The sequence below is a fragment of the Thermothelomyces thermophilus genome, chromosome 3 (assembly GCF_000226095.1).
Source record: "Thermothelomyces thermophilus ATCC 42464 chromosome 3, complete sequence".
Taxonomy (NCBI): domain Eukaryota; kingdom Fungi; phylum Ascomycota; class Sordariomycetes; order Sordariales; family Chaetomiaceae; genus Thermothelomyces; species Thermothelomyces thermophilus.
In genome coordinates this window covers 1,519,474-1,535,898 of record NC_016474.1, presented here as the reverse complement: position 1 = coordinate 1,535,898, position 16,425 = coordinate 1,519,474, and the positions used below count along the sequence as shown (strand labels likewise).

Sequence of the window (16,425 nt, the reverse complement as noted above, 5' to 3'; positions counted from 1 at the left end):
CGCCTTCTAGTTCGTGGTCGGACAAGGCTCTGTATGGATAAGGTATGGACATATATACGGGTACGTATAATCCAAGCCTTGGCTCGTGATGCTCGACGAGAGCGGTGAGGGCTGCAGTACGACGCGAGATTCAGATGGGCCACTAACCGTATGGCATGACGATTAGGTGAGCGAGTTTCTACGATCTGAGGCATGTACCAACAAACGACTGGTGAAAAAGGGTTATTGAGCATTTGCCGGGTGATGTTGCGCAAGCCTCCGCGCTGTGCTGCACGTTTAGTTTACAATCGCACGACCCTTGAGAGGTTGCGCTCTTGCGAGGAATCAAACCAAGAGGACCGAGAACGTTCCACGGCTCCTTGTGCAGCCGAGCGCTGGCCTTTTGGGATTCAGAGAGGTGCGAGATGCTCTTTTGCATCTCTCCAAAACGCCGTTTCTGCTCCAAGAGAACGAAGGCTCTAGAAAATCTGCTCCGGAGTGGGGGTTTTGGCGACCTGCGCTGCGATGTATGTACATACGAGTACATACTAGGTAGTGTTGTGTGGTTGCAGGGTGCGTAGCGCAGAGGCGAGTGACCCGGGTTCGTCCCAATCAGAAAGCACCTAGGAGCGGATCTCGTACGAAATGACATAATAGCCTCTATCGCACGACTCCAAACTAGTACAGGGGAAGAACACCTGTCTCATCATCTTGCGGCTTTCGAGATAGTAATGAAAAAAATTCGGAAGACAAAAGGAAAAGAAGAAGTAGGAGACAAAAACGACACAGGAAACACACCCTAGGGGCACGACGAAGGGTTTGTCGATGCGACGACGACGGCATGTCTTTTCTTTCGGCCCTATCGAGGTGTCAAATGCCTATTTCGTAAAGGATTTGGGGACCAGGTGCCTCTTTTCAGCTGGGAGGCTTCGAGACAAAGCATTGTGACAGAGATTAGAGCCTGGTGAAGCACACTCCTTGGTTAAATTGCTTTGTAGATTTTCTTTCTTTCTTTCCCTGAGCCGTAAGTACCTGACATATATTTACTTGCGATATTACCTTTGAGTGCGATGTCTCCCCATTGTCGTACGGATTACTCCGTATAACGGATCCGCTTTGCATTGAAGTATAGTTAGAGTAGCCGGTGGAGTCCTAACGCGGGAGGTTGGCACCTCGTTTCTTGGCTTACAAGGTCTTTTGACCACCAGGGTACTGCGGCACCAGGGTTCTTGTGGCCACCATGACCTTAAAACCTACCGAGCCGACCGCGTGTCGGGCGCTCGTCGGGATGTCGTGACTGGTTTTGGATCGCCTTTTGACGATCTTAGCAGTGATTGAGACAAGCCATTGCGCTGCCTGGATTGTGCTCCATATGTTGCCGGCGGATATCGCGGGCTGAATCGGAAGAGATTCTGTTATTTGAGTGGTCCCCGCTAACCGTGCCCATAATCTGATAATCACCGGTTTCCAGGTGTTCAGGGAGAATCGCTCAACTAGTTTGTCGAATAAAGAGAGGATCCGAAGGAACACGTCTGAAACTGTCCCTGAAAGGTCCATGCCTGTTCACTCACAAGCGTGGAATGTTGTCGGTGGAGCCGAGGAGTTCTCGAACAGTTTGCAACAGAATGGCGAGAATACACTAGGCAAGTACCTTGATGCCTCTGGAAAGATCTTCGCCTCATCGAGCAGCACGCTGCTCCTTCCTGGAATGACAATGGCCACACGAAACTTGAAACTGGTGGTTGATTTGTTGATCTGCCGCGCAGCCAAGCTATCTCAGCTCCCAACCTAGCCGAAAACTCCATACAGTGTAGATGTACGTACATATTCACGGTACGGAAAGATGTCGGCTCTGAAGATAAGGTGCTTTGCCTGCATTTCTGCTCATCATTCACCAGACAGCCGGGTCGAAGCGAGACTTTCGACTGTGCCGGCTCGCTGAGCCCTCAGTCGTCTCGTCATTCCTGGCGGCCTGGTACTACTCGAGACGTGCAGTTTCCGCAGGAGAGAGAGGGCTGCGAGCTCCTGCGCCTGCATGGACTTGGGCGCCCACGATTGGCTAAGAGCTGCAGCGAGGCGGCATCTTGGGGTACACATACGAAAGCCGACTGGTAGGAGGCTGCATTTCAGCGCCTGTGCGGCTTTCCTCCCTTGTTCTGCTGGGGCAATTTGGTTTGGTGTCTTGAATGGTGATTGTGGAAGAATTTCGAACCAGTCGATCCAAGCACGCCCACGGCACTGAAGCTTGAGCAGTTCACTGAACAGATGCCGTGCCTCCTTCATCTGCTGCGGCTCCAGCGTGTATCACAAGAGGAAGATATACGGATTATATCATCGCCACCTGATCTGACTGATCTCCGGGGAAGGATTGGTCCAGCTGATCACCTGGCCGAGCTTTTCAAGGCCCTGTGTAGGAGGCCTTTTGACAGTGCGAGATTATTGCCTGATTTCGAGGCCCGGTGGGGTGCGGGCTGTGGGAAATTGCCCATCTGCTTAGCACTTGCCCAGCTTTCCAGGATTCGGCTGGTTACCCCACTCAAGCATGGCGTTTCTGGGCGCCCATACCGCTCCAGGCAAGTGGGCGCCGCTTAACCTTGCAGTCAAGAGGTCCTTACTGCCGCCGATCTGGACCCCCAAACTAAGGTGTCGCGTATTTTAATTTGGGCTGTTACCCGGCCCCTCTTACCACCAGAGAGGACCCTTCTTATTTTTTTTTTACCCCTTCATTTCTGGCCCTTTCGCCACGGGAAGACGCTGCACTCAGGGCGCGTCGAGAGTGCAGCGAGAGCACCGGTGGATTTTCTTTCCTACTTCACCGACTCAACTATCCGATTCCCGGTCTTCATCTTTCCCACTCAGCCGGCGCTCGCCTCAAATTCCGTGCTGCCCCAGCACGCTTAAGTCGGCCAACCGCCCCCCCCCCCTCTCAGATACTTGCGAGGCCAGGTACCTTCCGACTTCGAGGACCCATCGATATCCTTAGCTGGTGGCCATATCTCTGTTTACATTGTGAGTATCTTTGCATTTTTTTTTTGTTTTTCTTTTTTTCCTGCTGTGCCTTTGACTGTGCAGTCGAGCGGGCCTTGCCATTCTCCGCAGTGTTTCCCAAGCCGCGTGCCGCAGCGAGTTGGCGGTTGTCCAACAATCATGACACGAAAGGAAAAGAGAGATCGCTCTATCTGGTGATTTGGCCGGCAACCCCGGCCGGCTTTGCCCTTCTGCTTGCGAGCTCATGTGCGCGCGCGAGACCTTTTCGGTCCATTTCTTCCATCGTACCCATTGCCGGACAGGCTTCGGCGACGCCAACTGAGCGTATCATTACCTCGACCGATCATCGAGTGACGAGAAGTCGTGTGGAAAAATCGATGGAAGAGATTTGCTCTAGCAATCCTTTGCAGTCCCAACTTTGGTCTTGAAACCGGCCGCAGCCGTGGGGGGCAACCGTCGGACCATGCGAACGACCTTGAGCCAAATCTGGCCCAAGTCCGCGACCGACTTTCTCATCAAAACCACCTTCCCCCTTCCTCTGGTCCCTTTGAAGCCTTATAACTGCGCGTCGCACAGTTTCCGTACCCCGCATCCGACTGGTTCAAACTCCAAGCCCTCCTTGACTGGCCGAGTCCTGCGGCGCCCGATAGTCGTCACACTGTCCAACCCCTATCAAAGCACATCTTTTGCCGCTCGCGGAGAGCCGCTCGGGTCATTTGTCCGCCTCCTTCGCTGGCTGCCTCGTTCTGCCTTCTCACCGGCCACCAGCTGCTTTGCGCGAACTGACAGGGAATCGACTGACTGACACATGATCCTAATTAGGCTCCTGTCCGACGATTAGCACGACATTTTTTCGTCACCGCTCCTAGATTCGATACCTCCGATATCAGGATCTCCGATAAGCGTTCAACCATCGACGGGTCTCGAAACTGCGCTTTCCCGGGCCCACGTTTGGGTATTGCGACTACCCGCTTCCTCGGACGACCGCTTTCTCATGCGTCCCCGCACATAAGCAAAGAAAATGGACTCGGAAGACGGCGAGATTTTCATCAAGGTACTGCTTCATCATTATATGCGATGGGGACCATATTTCCAGCACCAGACTACATTAAATGTGAGCGCAAGACTGACGGCTTTCATGCGCAGCAACTGGCTAGCTTTGTGCGTACTCATGAGAAGGCTCTTGCCAACGCGCTTCAATTTAAAAGACAGAACGCCCCTCGCCATGGAGCCTCGCAGAGTGTGTCCTCCATTCCGACAGGGACCGTGCCGCCTTCCCCGACGGTACCTGAAAGACCCTCAACAGCTGGGTCAGCTTCGAGCACCCTCGCTGCCGCCCTCTCACTTGGAACCTTGAACTTCACATCTCACAGCGTCAAGTCGGCAAAATTGGCTCTGACTCCCCACCATCTGTTCTATTTGCTTTCTCGCTTCGAGGAATTAGGCATCCCGGTCGGACCTATGAAAGTTCGCCTCGAGAATCTGCACGATAGCAATGTCTCGGCCAACTACGTGTCGTTTCTCGGCCAGTCGCAGCGTTCAAAGAACCGGGGCTCTGACGTAGGCTCTATCCGTTCTGTCTCAAGCATCAGAACCGTGATGTCGAGCATGTCTGCTCTGTGGGCCAGTTTCAGCATTGGTTCGAGCATATCGGCTGCCCGGACGGAAAAGCAGAAAGCTGCAATCCAGGCCGATCTGAAGTATCTTTATTCCGCCTTCACCAAGATTCCCTGCCTGAGGTTGGCTCCAGATTGGCGAGCCCGGCTTATCAAGGGCTACGAGGAGTTTCCGTTCGACTCTGCGGTGCCGCTGTATGCATTCAAGAACGTACAAGCACTCGAGGTCTGCGACATCGACTTCCGGCAGTTCTTTGGGTGGGACAGGCTTGCGGATCAGCTCCGATCCCTTACGCTCAAGCGTGCCAGCATCGATGACCCGACAGATATCCTGATCGATATCGTATTAGATGACATGGACAGACGTCGTCGCCGAACATCCAAGGGCCACACATCTCCTTCAAGACCGTGGCCTAGGGCTTCAAGTCCTCGAAGAAGCCCAACGGCGTCCAACAACGAGCTCGCTAAATCGGCCCCCATTCCAGGCCTATCTGAGCCGCGAAAGTCCACAGTAGACCTGCAGGTCGGGTCACTCAACAGCGAAGGAGGAGGCGATCAGAGTGGATCTGGTGGGCCGGAGAGTCGGAGGCCGTCTGTTGCCAGGATCGACAGCGAGGAGCTGAACTCGCCTTCCAAGGACGATGGCCGGACGCGCAGCCACTCCCCCCGACGTCCGGGAAGTTCTAGGAACCCATCGGCAAATGTGCGCGGCTCTAACAAAATTCGGCGATCGGGCTCCGGGAGCTCTCACTCGAGCCTTTCCGACTCGTGGCACAACTCGCGCGGGAGCTCCTCGAACCTCCTCCCCGCCGGCGTCCTCCCGGCATCCAAGTGGCGCTTCCTCAAGCACCTGAGCCTGGCGGATAATTCGCTGACCGCGATCCCCCCGGGGAGTTTGAACCCTCTCGCAAACACCCTCAATTCGCTCGACCTCTCTTCCAACCTGTTCACGCAGATTCCCGACAGTCTGGCTAGTCTGACCGCGCTCCGTGCATTGAATCTGGCTCACTGCATGATCGAGTCTCTGCACTCTCTCACGCGCAACCCGCTGCCGGCGATCAGCGCCTTGAACCTCCGGGCGAACCGGCTGCAGTCGATTGCAGGGATCGAAAAGCTCTTACCGCTTGAAAGGCTAGATCTGCGAGACAACCGGCTGTCTGATCCCATGGAACTGGCTCGGCTAACCGGGATCCCCGACATACGCGAGATCTGGGTGGAAGGTAACCCATTCACGCGCACCCACCGCGACTATCGCATCACCATCTTCAACCTCTTCCGCCGGACACCTGGGTATACCGAGGATATCATGATTGACGCTACCGGGCCGTCATATGCCGAAAAGCGATATCTGGCGGAGCGAGCCGAAATACCACCCGCCGTACCCGTCGTCAAGCCCGAACCCCCGGAGATACCTGCTGTCGACGTGAGCAGACCCGCGATCATCTATGATGCTCCTCACAAAGAGCCAGCAGTCCTCCGCAAAGAGAGGCCTCTACCGAAGACGGTCACCAGCGAAGTCAACACCAATTCTACACGACGTCGCAGGGCGCCCAAGCGTCGCATAGTCGATCTGGCTACCAACGACAACCCTATACCCTATGCGCGCCCCGTTGACCGCCACTCGGACGCTGTCCACAACAATACGGATGCTGGCGATCACTACCGTACCTCGCAGCCGGCCGGGACCCCCGAGACGACACAGGATGCCGTGGCGGAAACCTCGGTTCACAACAAGGCGGATGTAGCCCGGGAAGTTCCCAGGATTGACACCAATGTTGTACCCCAGTTGCCTTCTATGTTCGGCTCTCCGGGAAACAAGGCCCACTGGGATGTTGGCGGAGAACTCTACCGTCAACGGATTGAGGATATCCGCAACAAGGTCGGAAACGGCTACCTTAGTGTCCTCAGCGAAGAGGGTTGGGATGCGTCGTCCCGCCCATCCGAATTGCACCAAGAAGCCGAGTTTAGCGCACCCTCTCCGTCTATCAACTCCGACCCCACGATGACCCGGCCGAATATGCAAGCCATCCCGAGCGGCGGTGCGTTCGCCTAGCGAACGAAGTTACTCGAGACTTTTTAACTTCCTACCCAATGATACCCCCTTTTTTTGTTCTACGCTGCTCGGCTTGACGATCCTCCGGGACTGGGCTTTGCATTTCACGTTGGCTGGGATGACTGCGCCTTCTGTCACCTGATTGCTTGATCTCTTGCTCAATTGTCTCGGAATGGGAAACAGACATGGCAATGAGCAACTGATCCATAGCAAGACGGACAGCGTTGGGATCAGGAATACCCGTGTCTCTGCGATGCACATCTGTTTATTTGGCCGTTGTTGCTGGCTGGGGTTCGCTTATCTGTTGGTTCCCGGTCTTGAAACTTCTAGTTTTTTTCTGCCATCTTTATTTTCTGCATTTCGAAGATATATCACGGCACAGCACATCACTTTTTGCGCACTGGACCATATTTGCATGCATGCATTGCTTACCTGGCGTTTCGGTCGTACATGGGGTTTTGGCTGGGTAGGGATGGGAAGAGTGAGGCAAGACTGGGATGAATGGGTGGTTGAGAGGCGTTTGTATCATTTGGAAGGTCTTGCTGTTTGTGTGGGGTTCTCCTTTTGTCGCTGGTTTGAGCGAGGCTCTTTATTTCCTCGTCGGACTAGTTGATAATACCCATCGCCCTTTCCCCCAGTGATATTAGACTTGAATGGGAGAGGGGAAAGAAGGAAGGAGAGTAGTGCTCTTTGGACTTGGGGACGGTTTCTTGTATAAAAAGTTGTGATTATTTTCGGGCTTGCTGGCGGATATAGGAAGACAAGGGAAGCGTGAGGGAGAGCACGATGAATCAATGAGAGCAACTTGTGCTCTTCGGCATCTGTTTATCTGTGGCGGAGCGCCTGAAGTGTCGAGTCGTGTTCTGATGCGGTGGGCTTGCTCAATGCGTGGTGCCTCCGGGCTTGCCTTGTCGACGCTCAAGCAGAGCTCTCCGCTTCTTCAAGGGTGATTTCTGTCTATCGATCGTCATGTTTGTTTTCTGGCAGCGAAGTATGACTTGAATGCGCATTTTCCAGTCCCCTCTCTCTTTGCCTTCCCATCCGTGTCTTGTCAGTCGAAGGCAAGAAGCATTCTGGGACGCAGGTTGTTTGGCTGGAGTGAGAGGTAATCACTCTTTGCTAAAGGTAATGGGTAACGCAGGTTATCAAGTTCTGTGGTACACTTGCATCAGATGCCACGGATAAGTCAAAGAGCCAACACTTCCTTGGAGTAGGCGTTTACGGACAAAATGGTGTGAGAGTCCGCCAGTGCAGGTTCCTGAAATAGGGAAGATACGTCCCCAAAGGGCTCACGCCTCGATTGCAATATGAATGGGCTGGAGAACAAAGTAACGGAGATGTTGCATGGGGCGACCGTCAAAGGTCAGCCTGCAAAATGGTTCGTAGGTCCCGTAAGAACCGCGTTTGACCGACCCCAATTGTTGGATAAGGGACGGAACAAATGCATCACCGGACCGCGTGGGTAAGGAAAAAGGGATTGATTGCCTGGGGGGGAGACGTACCTGCGGTACCGATCGCGTTGACCAATCTCAAGATACTTTTTTTCTTTAGCATCTACATTGACGACCGACTCGCGGTGACTGACCACGGGAGTGTTGAAGAATGTTGAGCCGCAATTTCTTTTTCATCGAGCACTCGAGAATGAAGATGTTCGTTCTTTGGGGCATTCTGATGGGTTCGAAGAAGAGAAACGTAGAGAAAAACAACGCGACGAAAATTGCAGATTGGTCAATGATACTGGAACAACTTGAAACTTGAACAATCACGGCTATATTGGGACAAGTGGAAGGTGTGGTTGGCTAAATGCCGAGCTAGCCTGAAGGGTACTTGTCCAAGGATTGAGGATAAGGGTGTATGTGTGTGCGAGTTACGGAGTGCAACAAGGTACGGGTAACTTGCGAGTGCTGCGTAAGGGCGACTACGGGCAAGGAGGCGGCGTTTGGGTAGGAGAATACGGTTCTGCGTCAAGGGACAGGCGAAGGCGCCAGGAGCAACAGCAAGAAATGGAACGGGGCATACTGGCCGGCACTTGGGAATGCGATCAGCATTTGATTGGTTTGCCGCAGATCGAATTCTCACGGAATGGCTGTGGAAAGGGAAAGTGGAACGCTCTGGGGGTGGTGTGCCAAGGCTCGCCGCTCTGGCGACCACGTCATTTTGGGGTCGCTCTTTGAGGGTCGCCATGGGACAAAACTCAGCCCTACGAGGTGTGGGCGGTAACTTGCAATTGAGTGTATAGAAAAACTTGTGATGTTACGCAGCACCCGATTCCGATCTTCTACAACATGACGCTCTGCACATACTTGTGTGTAAGCGCGCCTCGCCTCGGATGATCGCAGGCATATGTTTATGAGTACACATTTCCTAGCTTGAGCTACTAATACAGAATACAATGTGTTGTTCTTTGCGAATGCTCGTCTCCAAGATTACATAGTGTAGTAGAAGCCACGTGAAGCTTTGAAGGACTGTGGGGCTATGTATGGAATTGTGTGTGGCCTTACGGAGTACTGCTGTGGGCCAACGCTAGCGTATATTGCCGTGGGTCCCCTCACAAAAGCGGGAGCTTACAGATCCGTACGGATTACATTACACTACAAACTCGTAGTGTAGATCGACTATCAACAGTCGTGAAGCTACGTTTCGAAAAGAGACACAGAATTCGACGACCAAATGCAATTGCAGTTGTTGTTGTACCAGCCTTTTCTCCAACTGAGCCGAACAAAAATTTACGAAAACAAAACAGTTTCGACACTCGCACCCTTCAACAACCACCAACAAATTCTTGCGTTGCGACCGTGACATGCTTCCCGGACCGCAGATCTCAACAAAATCTGCATGTGATTGGTGCGCCCTGATCAGACGCACGGACACATGACTGCGGCTACATTTACGTAAGCTGCTGAGGGAGTCGACGCCACTCCACGGGGAGGTCTGCGCGCGCTGATTGGCCGAGTTGACACCACGCCTCGCGTTTTCCTGAACGTCACGCCCTCCTAAGCTGAGGACACCACGCGGCATTCCACACGACCAAGCACCGCAACATCGCTCTTCTTGGACAACCGGCACACGGCAGACCTGTACATCACTCGTATAGTTGATTCCGATCAAAAAAAACCACCGAATGGCCGTGGCCAGACCCGAGTAACCCCGCATCGAGCGACGCCCTCTCACGCCGACGACCCCCTTTCCTCGCTCTCGCCCCTCCTTCCCCCTTCTGAGCGGCCCCTACTCCCTCCGTACCGGCGCCGGATCGACGAGACCATTCCAACCATCCCACGTTGCCGGCTATGGCTCCGGCTCCGTCAACCCCGAGACGTACGGCACGGGGTCGTCCCCGGGGCCGTCCCAAGGGGCCTGGCTCTGCAAGCGCGTCTCGATTGAAGAGGACCGCCCCAGACGGCTCGGCCACCGAACCCCCGCCGAAGCGTCGCCGGTACATCCCAGGCGGGCCCGGTGGCGGTGGGCGCTTTGTTGAAGAGGATGGCACCGAGATACCCACCGAGCCCCAGGCCTCCTCGGCAGCCGCGTCGCGCGCCCGAGCGTCTCAGGCGCAAGCCACCCCGACCGTCTATCCGCGAAGGGAGCGAAGCACGCGCATTCGTACCGCCGTTAACCGAGACGAGCGAGATGATATGCAGTACAGCTCGGCCGCCGCCGTGGCCGCCGCCGTCGTACAGAGCGAGGGCTACAAGCCGCGCGAGGAGCGCGGCTGGGAGGAGTTCCATCCCAACCTCGACATCGAGGCCACTTTTATGATATACCAGGCAGACGAGGTCGACGGGGTAATCAAGTCCGTTCCGCCCACCCCGGCCGCCCAGGCCTCGGCCGACCCGGTCGATGGCACCGGCACGCCCACCAAGGAGGCAAACCCGGGCGCCTCGCACGAGGCCAACGGGACTCCGAGCGGGAGGGACAAGCAGCCGCTCGGAGCGTCGCTAGCGGAGGCGGCGACGCCGAGCCGCCGGCGGTCCGCCAGACCAGCGCGGGAGTCGTTCTCCCTCTACGCTACCCGCTCCCTCGACTCGGGCGGCCTCCCCAAGATCCCCAAGGTCCTCCCCATCTCGGGCCAGAGCTCCAAGGAACGCCTGGACCTGAAGCAGCCCCAGTATCGCAGGACGAACCGCATTGCCCTGTTCGAGAGCAAGACGTTCGGCCAGGCCAGGTACGTCGACAGGTCGATGATGAATGTCGGCTACCAGGAGAGCGACCAGTTCATCCGGCCGGAGCGCGGCCTGATCAAGGCGACGGATGCCAACATGGAAGAGGAAGTGGACCCGACAAAAGCCGACGGCGATGCCGTCCAGCACTCGGCAGGCGCCGTAGGTCGCGTCGAGTACGACATGGACGAGCAGGACGACATGTGGCTCGAGAAGCTGAACGAGCAGCGGAAGGCGTCCGATCTGGACCCCATCACCCGCGAGATCTTCGAGATCACCATCACCAAGATTGAAAAGGAGTGGCACGCGCTCGAGAAGAGGATACCGAAACCCAACCCGAAGCCGCCGCAGACCCACCGGCCGCGCTCGAGCTCGGCCGCCGCAGTCAACGGCGAGCCCCAGGCCGGCGAGGAGCAGGACAGCAAGTGCGCCGTCTGCGACGACGGCGACTGCGAGAACACCAACGCCATCGTCTTCTGCGACGGCTGCGACCTGGCCGTCCACCAAGAGTGCTATGGCGTCCCTTTCATCCCCGAGGGTCAGTGGCTGTGTCGCAAGTGCCAGCTTATCGGGCGTGGTATTCCGGTAAGTCAACTCTCTCGGTGGCCTTTCTCGGAAACAGCGTGTCCTTACTGACTGACTGACCTGGCGTCGCAGACGTGCATTTTCTGTCCCAATACCGACGGCGCCTTCAAGCAGACAAACTCGTCCAAATGGGCCCATCTGCTGTGCGCCATGTGGATTCCCGAAATCTCTCTCGGGAACCACACGTTCATGGAGCCCGTCATGGAGGTCGAGAAGGTTCCCAAGACGCGGTGGAGGTTGACGTGCTACATCTGCAACCAGCGGATGGGAGCCTGCATCCAGTGCTCCAACAAGAGCTGCTACCAGGCCTTCCACGTGACGTGTGCCCGCCGGTGCCGCCTGTACCTTAAGATGAAGAACAGCCAGGGGGCGCTCGCGGTCCTGGACGGCACCCTCCCGCTGAAGGCCTTTTGCGACAAGCACTGCCCGCCCGACTACGCCGAGCAACACAACGTTGCCCAGGCGACCAAGGAAGCCAAGCGCTTCTACAAGCGCACCATGAAGGGCCGGATCTGGGCCGACAGCCAGGCCTCCGCCTTGCAGCTCGCCGCCACCCACCGCAACGCCAGGACGGAGCATCCGCCCGACGAGTCCCAGATCACCGGCGCCAAGGTCTCGGCCGTGCTCGCAGACAACAAGAAGAAGGGCCAGCCGCCCAAGAACGTCTGGAAGCTACCGTCCGGCGCCCCGATCATCCCGCAGGCCGTCTTCGACCTGGTCGAGAGCGCGCTCGCGCGGTTCCCGATCCGCAAGCGCAAAGACTTTGTGGGCGAGGCCTGCAAGTACTGGACCCTCAAGCGCGAGGCTCGCCGCGGCGCCGCCTTGCTCAAGCGGCTACAGCTGCAGATGGAGACGTTCTCGTCCATGGAGCTGACGCGCCGCAACTTTGCCGCCATGGGCCCCTCCGGCAAGGCCCGGCTCGACAGGAGAGTCGAGTTTGCCCGGGGCCTCGTCGCCGAGCTCGACAAGCTCACGGAGCTGTGCAAGCTGGTCGAGGAACGCGAGCGGCTGAAGCTCGAGATGGCCGAACTCGAGGCCGAAATGGTCAACACCTGCTATTTCCCCATCTACAAGCTGCTGCTGCCCGTCCTTGAGAAGGCATTTTCGTAAGTCCTCTTCTCACCCCGAAACAAGTTGCCCCGGTAGAAGACAAGGGGCTGGACTAACGTTGGCTGCGATATGCATACAGGCTGGACAAGAACGTCTTCAGGCAGGGCCTGCAAGAGCTCCAAGCCAAGATGGATCGGCGTTACTACGTGACCACTCTGCCATTCACACAAGACCTCTGCCGGGCCATCAATGAAGGCATCAATAACCCCCCGGAGTCGGTCGTCCAGAATTCGGGGAGACCCGTCGAGGCCTCGCCCTCTAAGCACAATAACTATGCCGAGATCGGTGCCCGGAGGCGGTTGGGGAAGCGCATCGTCAAGTCGCTCCAGCCGTACTTGGAGACGGCGCTAAGGGCCGAGGCCGAGATCACCGACCAGCCGCATGACGTGCTCCGCAAAGAACTCGAAGGCATGCTCGAGGCGAGTGTGGAGGTGCGACAGCAACTGCCCGTCGCCAGCATTACCGTATCCCCCGACGAGGACGCAGCGGCAGGGCGGCAGGGACAAGTAGACGTTCACATGGCTGATGCCCCCGCCGAGGGCCAGATCATAGTCGCCGACCAAAGCGGGGGCGAAGAAGACGCCGAGGGTGAGCCCGACGACGATCTCGTCAGCCCCGACAGGGACAACATCCAGGTCGGAGGCTACGACGAGCCGACGCCCAGGCCCAACGGTGTCCTCTCTGCCGCCCACTCCGTCTCGGGCGAGCCTCAACCGGACACAACGACCCCGCACCTCGCCAACGGCGTCACCAGTCTCGACAAGTCCTCCACATCCCCTCCTTCTCTCCCGGGAACCAGTTATTCCACCCTTCCTCCTCCTGCTGGTGCTACTGCTCCTCCTTCTCATCACCAGCCCGACACCACTACCACCACCACGACGTCCTCCTCCCACCCTCTTACACCGCCTCGATCCAATACCGGCTCCGCCTCCACTGCCTCATTCAACGTGACCCAAAACAGTAACAACAATGACAACAAGGACAACGATAATGACAACAACAATAACAACAATAACAACGACAATGGCGCCTCGACCACCACCAGCACAACCGGCAACACCTGTGCTGTCACGAACACAAACACAAACACAAACTTTCTCACCCACGGCGGCATCCCCTGGTACCTGGCAGGGTTCGAGCTGCGCGGCACCACGGCCGTACAGGAGCAGTGGACGCCCGGGCGCGAAGCCGTGCGCAGCCTGAGCGAGGAGCTGACGGACATGGACGACGAGGCGCTGCGCGACCTGGAGTTTGACGTCGACGAGGAGAGGACGATCACGATCCGTGGAGATGGGGTTTATGGTGCGGGTGTCGGGGGTGCGGATGATGGTGGCGGCGGCGGCGGCGGTGGTGGTGGTAATGACGGCGGTGGTGACGATGGCGAGGAGGATGACGGTGATGAAGATGGTGCTAAGGATGTTGATGGTGAAAATGCTCATCACAATGGTGGTGGTGACGGTGACGGTGACGATAGTGGTGGTAGCGAGGAGGGGAAGAAGAGGAACGGGAGCGGTGACGACACAAACGGGGTCGCGAGGACGCCGCCGTCGCCACAACTACCACAACCACCACCACAACCACAACCAAAACCACCTCCTCCACCTCGTTCACAACCGGCCGGGGCAGGCGTTGGCAATGCGAAGAAGGCGGTGGCGGCGGCCGGCAGCAGCAGTCCGAGGAAGAGAACCCGGAGCGAGGTCGCCGCCGCCGCCGCAGCCGCCAGCAGGTCGCTTCGGAGGGGAGTCCGGAGCTCTTCCAGGAAGAAGTGAGGCCGTCTTACGGCTCTCTCTTTTTCTCTTTCTCTCTTTCTCTCCGACTTCTCTACCCTATCGCACAGTTGTATGAGTACACTTTGGAGGGATGGGGGAAACTACTGAGTTCTGGTTTTCGATGATGCTATGGGAATTGGGGGGTTTGATTTCAGTTCCTCTTTTTTTTATTTTTTATTATTATTTTTTCTCTCCTCCCCCCGTCTCCCCCCTCAGTCCCTTGCTGATGTTGCGAGGGCTTCATTCTATCGGGGTTGGGCTTAGGCCCGTCTCTTCTGCGCGTCGACTTTCTTTTCTTTTCTTTCACATCTTGCCTACATCACCACCCTCCTTCCCCTCCGCAACCTCTGTCACGTGCCACGATGGTTGACAAAGGTGTTGATGAGGGACTGGAATTCCGGAGGAGGTGAAGGCGAGTGTTATAGCATTGTTTGGGATTCAATTTTCTTCACATTTTTTTATCCCTTCTTTTCGTTCAGGCTTCTCCTGCTGCGTTGATTCTCTGATTCCCCATTCCCGTTTACTCTTGCTTCTTTTTTTTTATCATGGGATATCTCCTTTTAGGCCCTCGACTTGATTTGTTTCTTCGAGACACAGAGATGGATCCAGCAAATGGTATGGACGCGGAAATGGTTCTGCTATTCTCGAGGAATGGAGGAAGGGATTAGGACTTGTGCGGCTGGGTTATTCACTGTCTGGGATTTATACATGCTGTACGGAGTTGGAAGGGGAGGGAGGTGTTTTCGGCCGAGTATCATGCTTATTGGCCGACTTGTTTGTGTCTTTGCCTTTGCTATCTCTCGTCTGTAGGTGGCCTGTGGTTTTTAGTTTGGGCGGAGGGAGCCTGGATGGGGGGAATAACTGCTAGCTCGCGGATCTGGGCTCGGCCTTTGATTGTTGATAAGTAGCGCAGGTGCCAGAGATACCTTTGTGGGAATATAACTGTATTTGTCTGGATTATGTATGTATGTACATATTGTATGAAGTACGTACTCCTCCCATTGCGACTGTCCATGTCGCACTGCGCACCCGTTTCCCAACTGGGACGCTGGAGGCTGTTATATATGTGGATTGTGGACAGCACTAGGTAGAGCTGACAAACACGAGTTTAGCGCAAAGAGTAAAGTTAAAGTCTCTTATCTTACACTTGGATCTTAGTCTTGATGCATCTTGCACTGCCTCCCCTTCCGGTCAAAGATATCATTGTGCTTTAGTTGCTCCCTCTATGATGCTGTCGCTACCCATTGATCAACATTGGGGCTCCATCAAGGGGCGTTGTCGATGACAAAAGCCGAGAAAGCGTGGAAACACCGCGGCCTGGGGACGAAGCGATCGGCGGATGGCAACTCTCAACACCCACGGGACCACAAAAGGGAATGATGGTTGTGTATCGAAACAGTTGCCGACTTACAAGTATGCAAATACAAAGTACACTAGCATTGGGATGCCATCGGATCAACGAACCCCCTCGAGAAAACCGTTCAGGCTGAGCGTTTCATATGACTTGGGCGCGTGGTTCCGGGGGGCTCTGTTGTGTTCTGGATGTCGAGGTCATCTCAAATCGGCATCCAATTGGTGAGAAATTGAAAACCGGACTACGGAGTACTAGTAGCTAGCTGCAATCCTCCTGCTCCTGAGGCTTGCGCATGATGACAGCATCGGAGGAGGGGCAACCAAAAGCTGCCCCGCTCCGGCGAAGCTGCCTCTCGAGAAGCTAGCTCGACGCGCAAAGGAGGACGACGGGAAACAAACAGACCACCAACAAGGCAAAACAAAACCGGCCGGCTCTTGCGCACCGAGTCAGAGATGCCAGCACCTTACTCAGTAACCGGTATGCGTGCATGTATTCTGTAATCCGTACATACGCAAACGGGCGGGCGAACGGTCGCAACCCAATCCAGCAACGAGGGTAATTAACAGCAGGCCGGATCCGACCAATCGCGCCAAGAGCTCCGATGCATTGGGGAATGCAGCATGCAGACCGTATGGTCTCGACCATGCGCTGGGTGAAACGCCACGGAATATTACTTGACTGAACCTCAGCAAAGCCAGGCAAGACAGGGCAGGCAGGTGGGCAGGCAGGCAGGTAGAGGCAGGCGTCCTCGGCGGAGATTGGACAAAGGGGATGGCAAGGGCATCCAGCGAATCATGCGCCATCGAAGGTGAGC

The 16,425-nt window shown here is 56.0% G+C and overlaps 2 protein-coding genes across 2 annotated transcripts; both read left to right on the top strand.

Moving 5' to 3' along the window:
- The first annotated feature begins 3,789 nt into the window (after nucleotides 1–3,789).
- On the top strand, nucleotides 3,790–6,722 carry MYCTH_2303903 (uncharacterized protein). Its single transcript, XM_003662783.1, has 2 exons — nucleotides 3,790–4,021; nucleotides 4,114–6,722. The coding sequence occupies exons 1-2, from the start codon at nucleotides 3,989–3,991 to the stop codon at nucleotides 6,634–6,636; spliced, it is 2,556 nt and encodes an 851-aa protein (XP_003662831.1). The 5' UTR covers nucleotides 3,790–3,988; the 3' UTR covers nucleotides 6,637–6,722.
- A 2,874-nt stretch (nucleotides 6,723–9,596) lies between these two features.
- On the top strand, nucleotides 9,597–14,563 carry MYCTH_2303901 (uncharacterized protein). Its single transcript, XM_003662782.1, has 3 exons — nucleotides 9,597–11,378; nucleotides 11,451–12,484; nucleotides 12,568–14,563. Exons 1-3 carry the CDS (start codon nucleotides 10,269–10,271, stop codon nucleotides 14,255–14,257), a joined length of 3,834 nt encoding a protein of 1,277 aa, XP_003662830.1. The 5' UTR covers nucleotides 9,597–10,268; the 3' UTR covers nucleotides 14,258–14,563.
- Nucleotides 14,564–16,425: the final 1,862 nt, after the last annotated feature.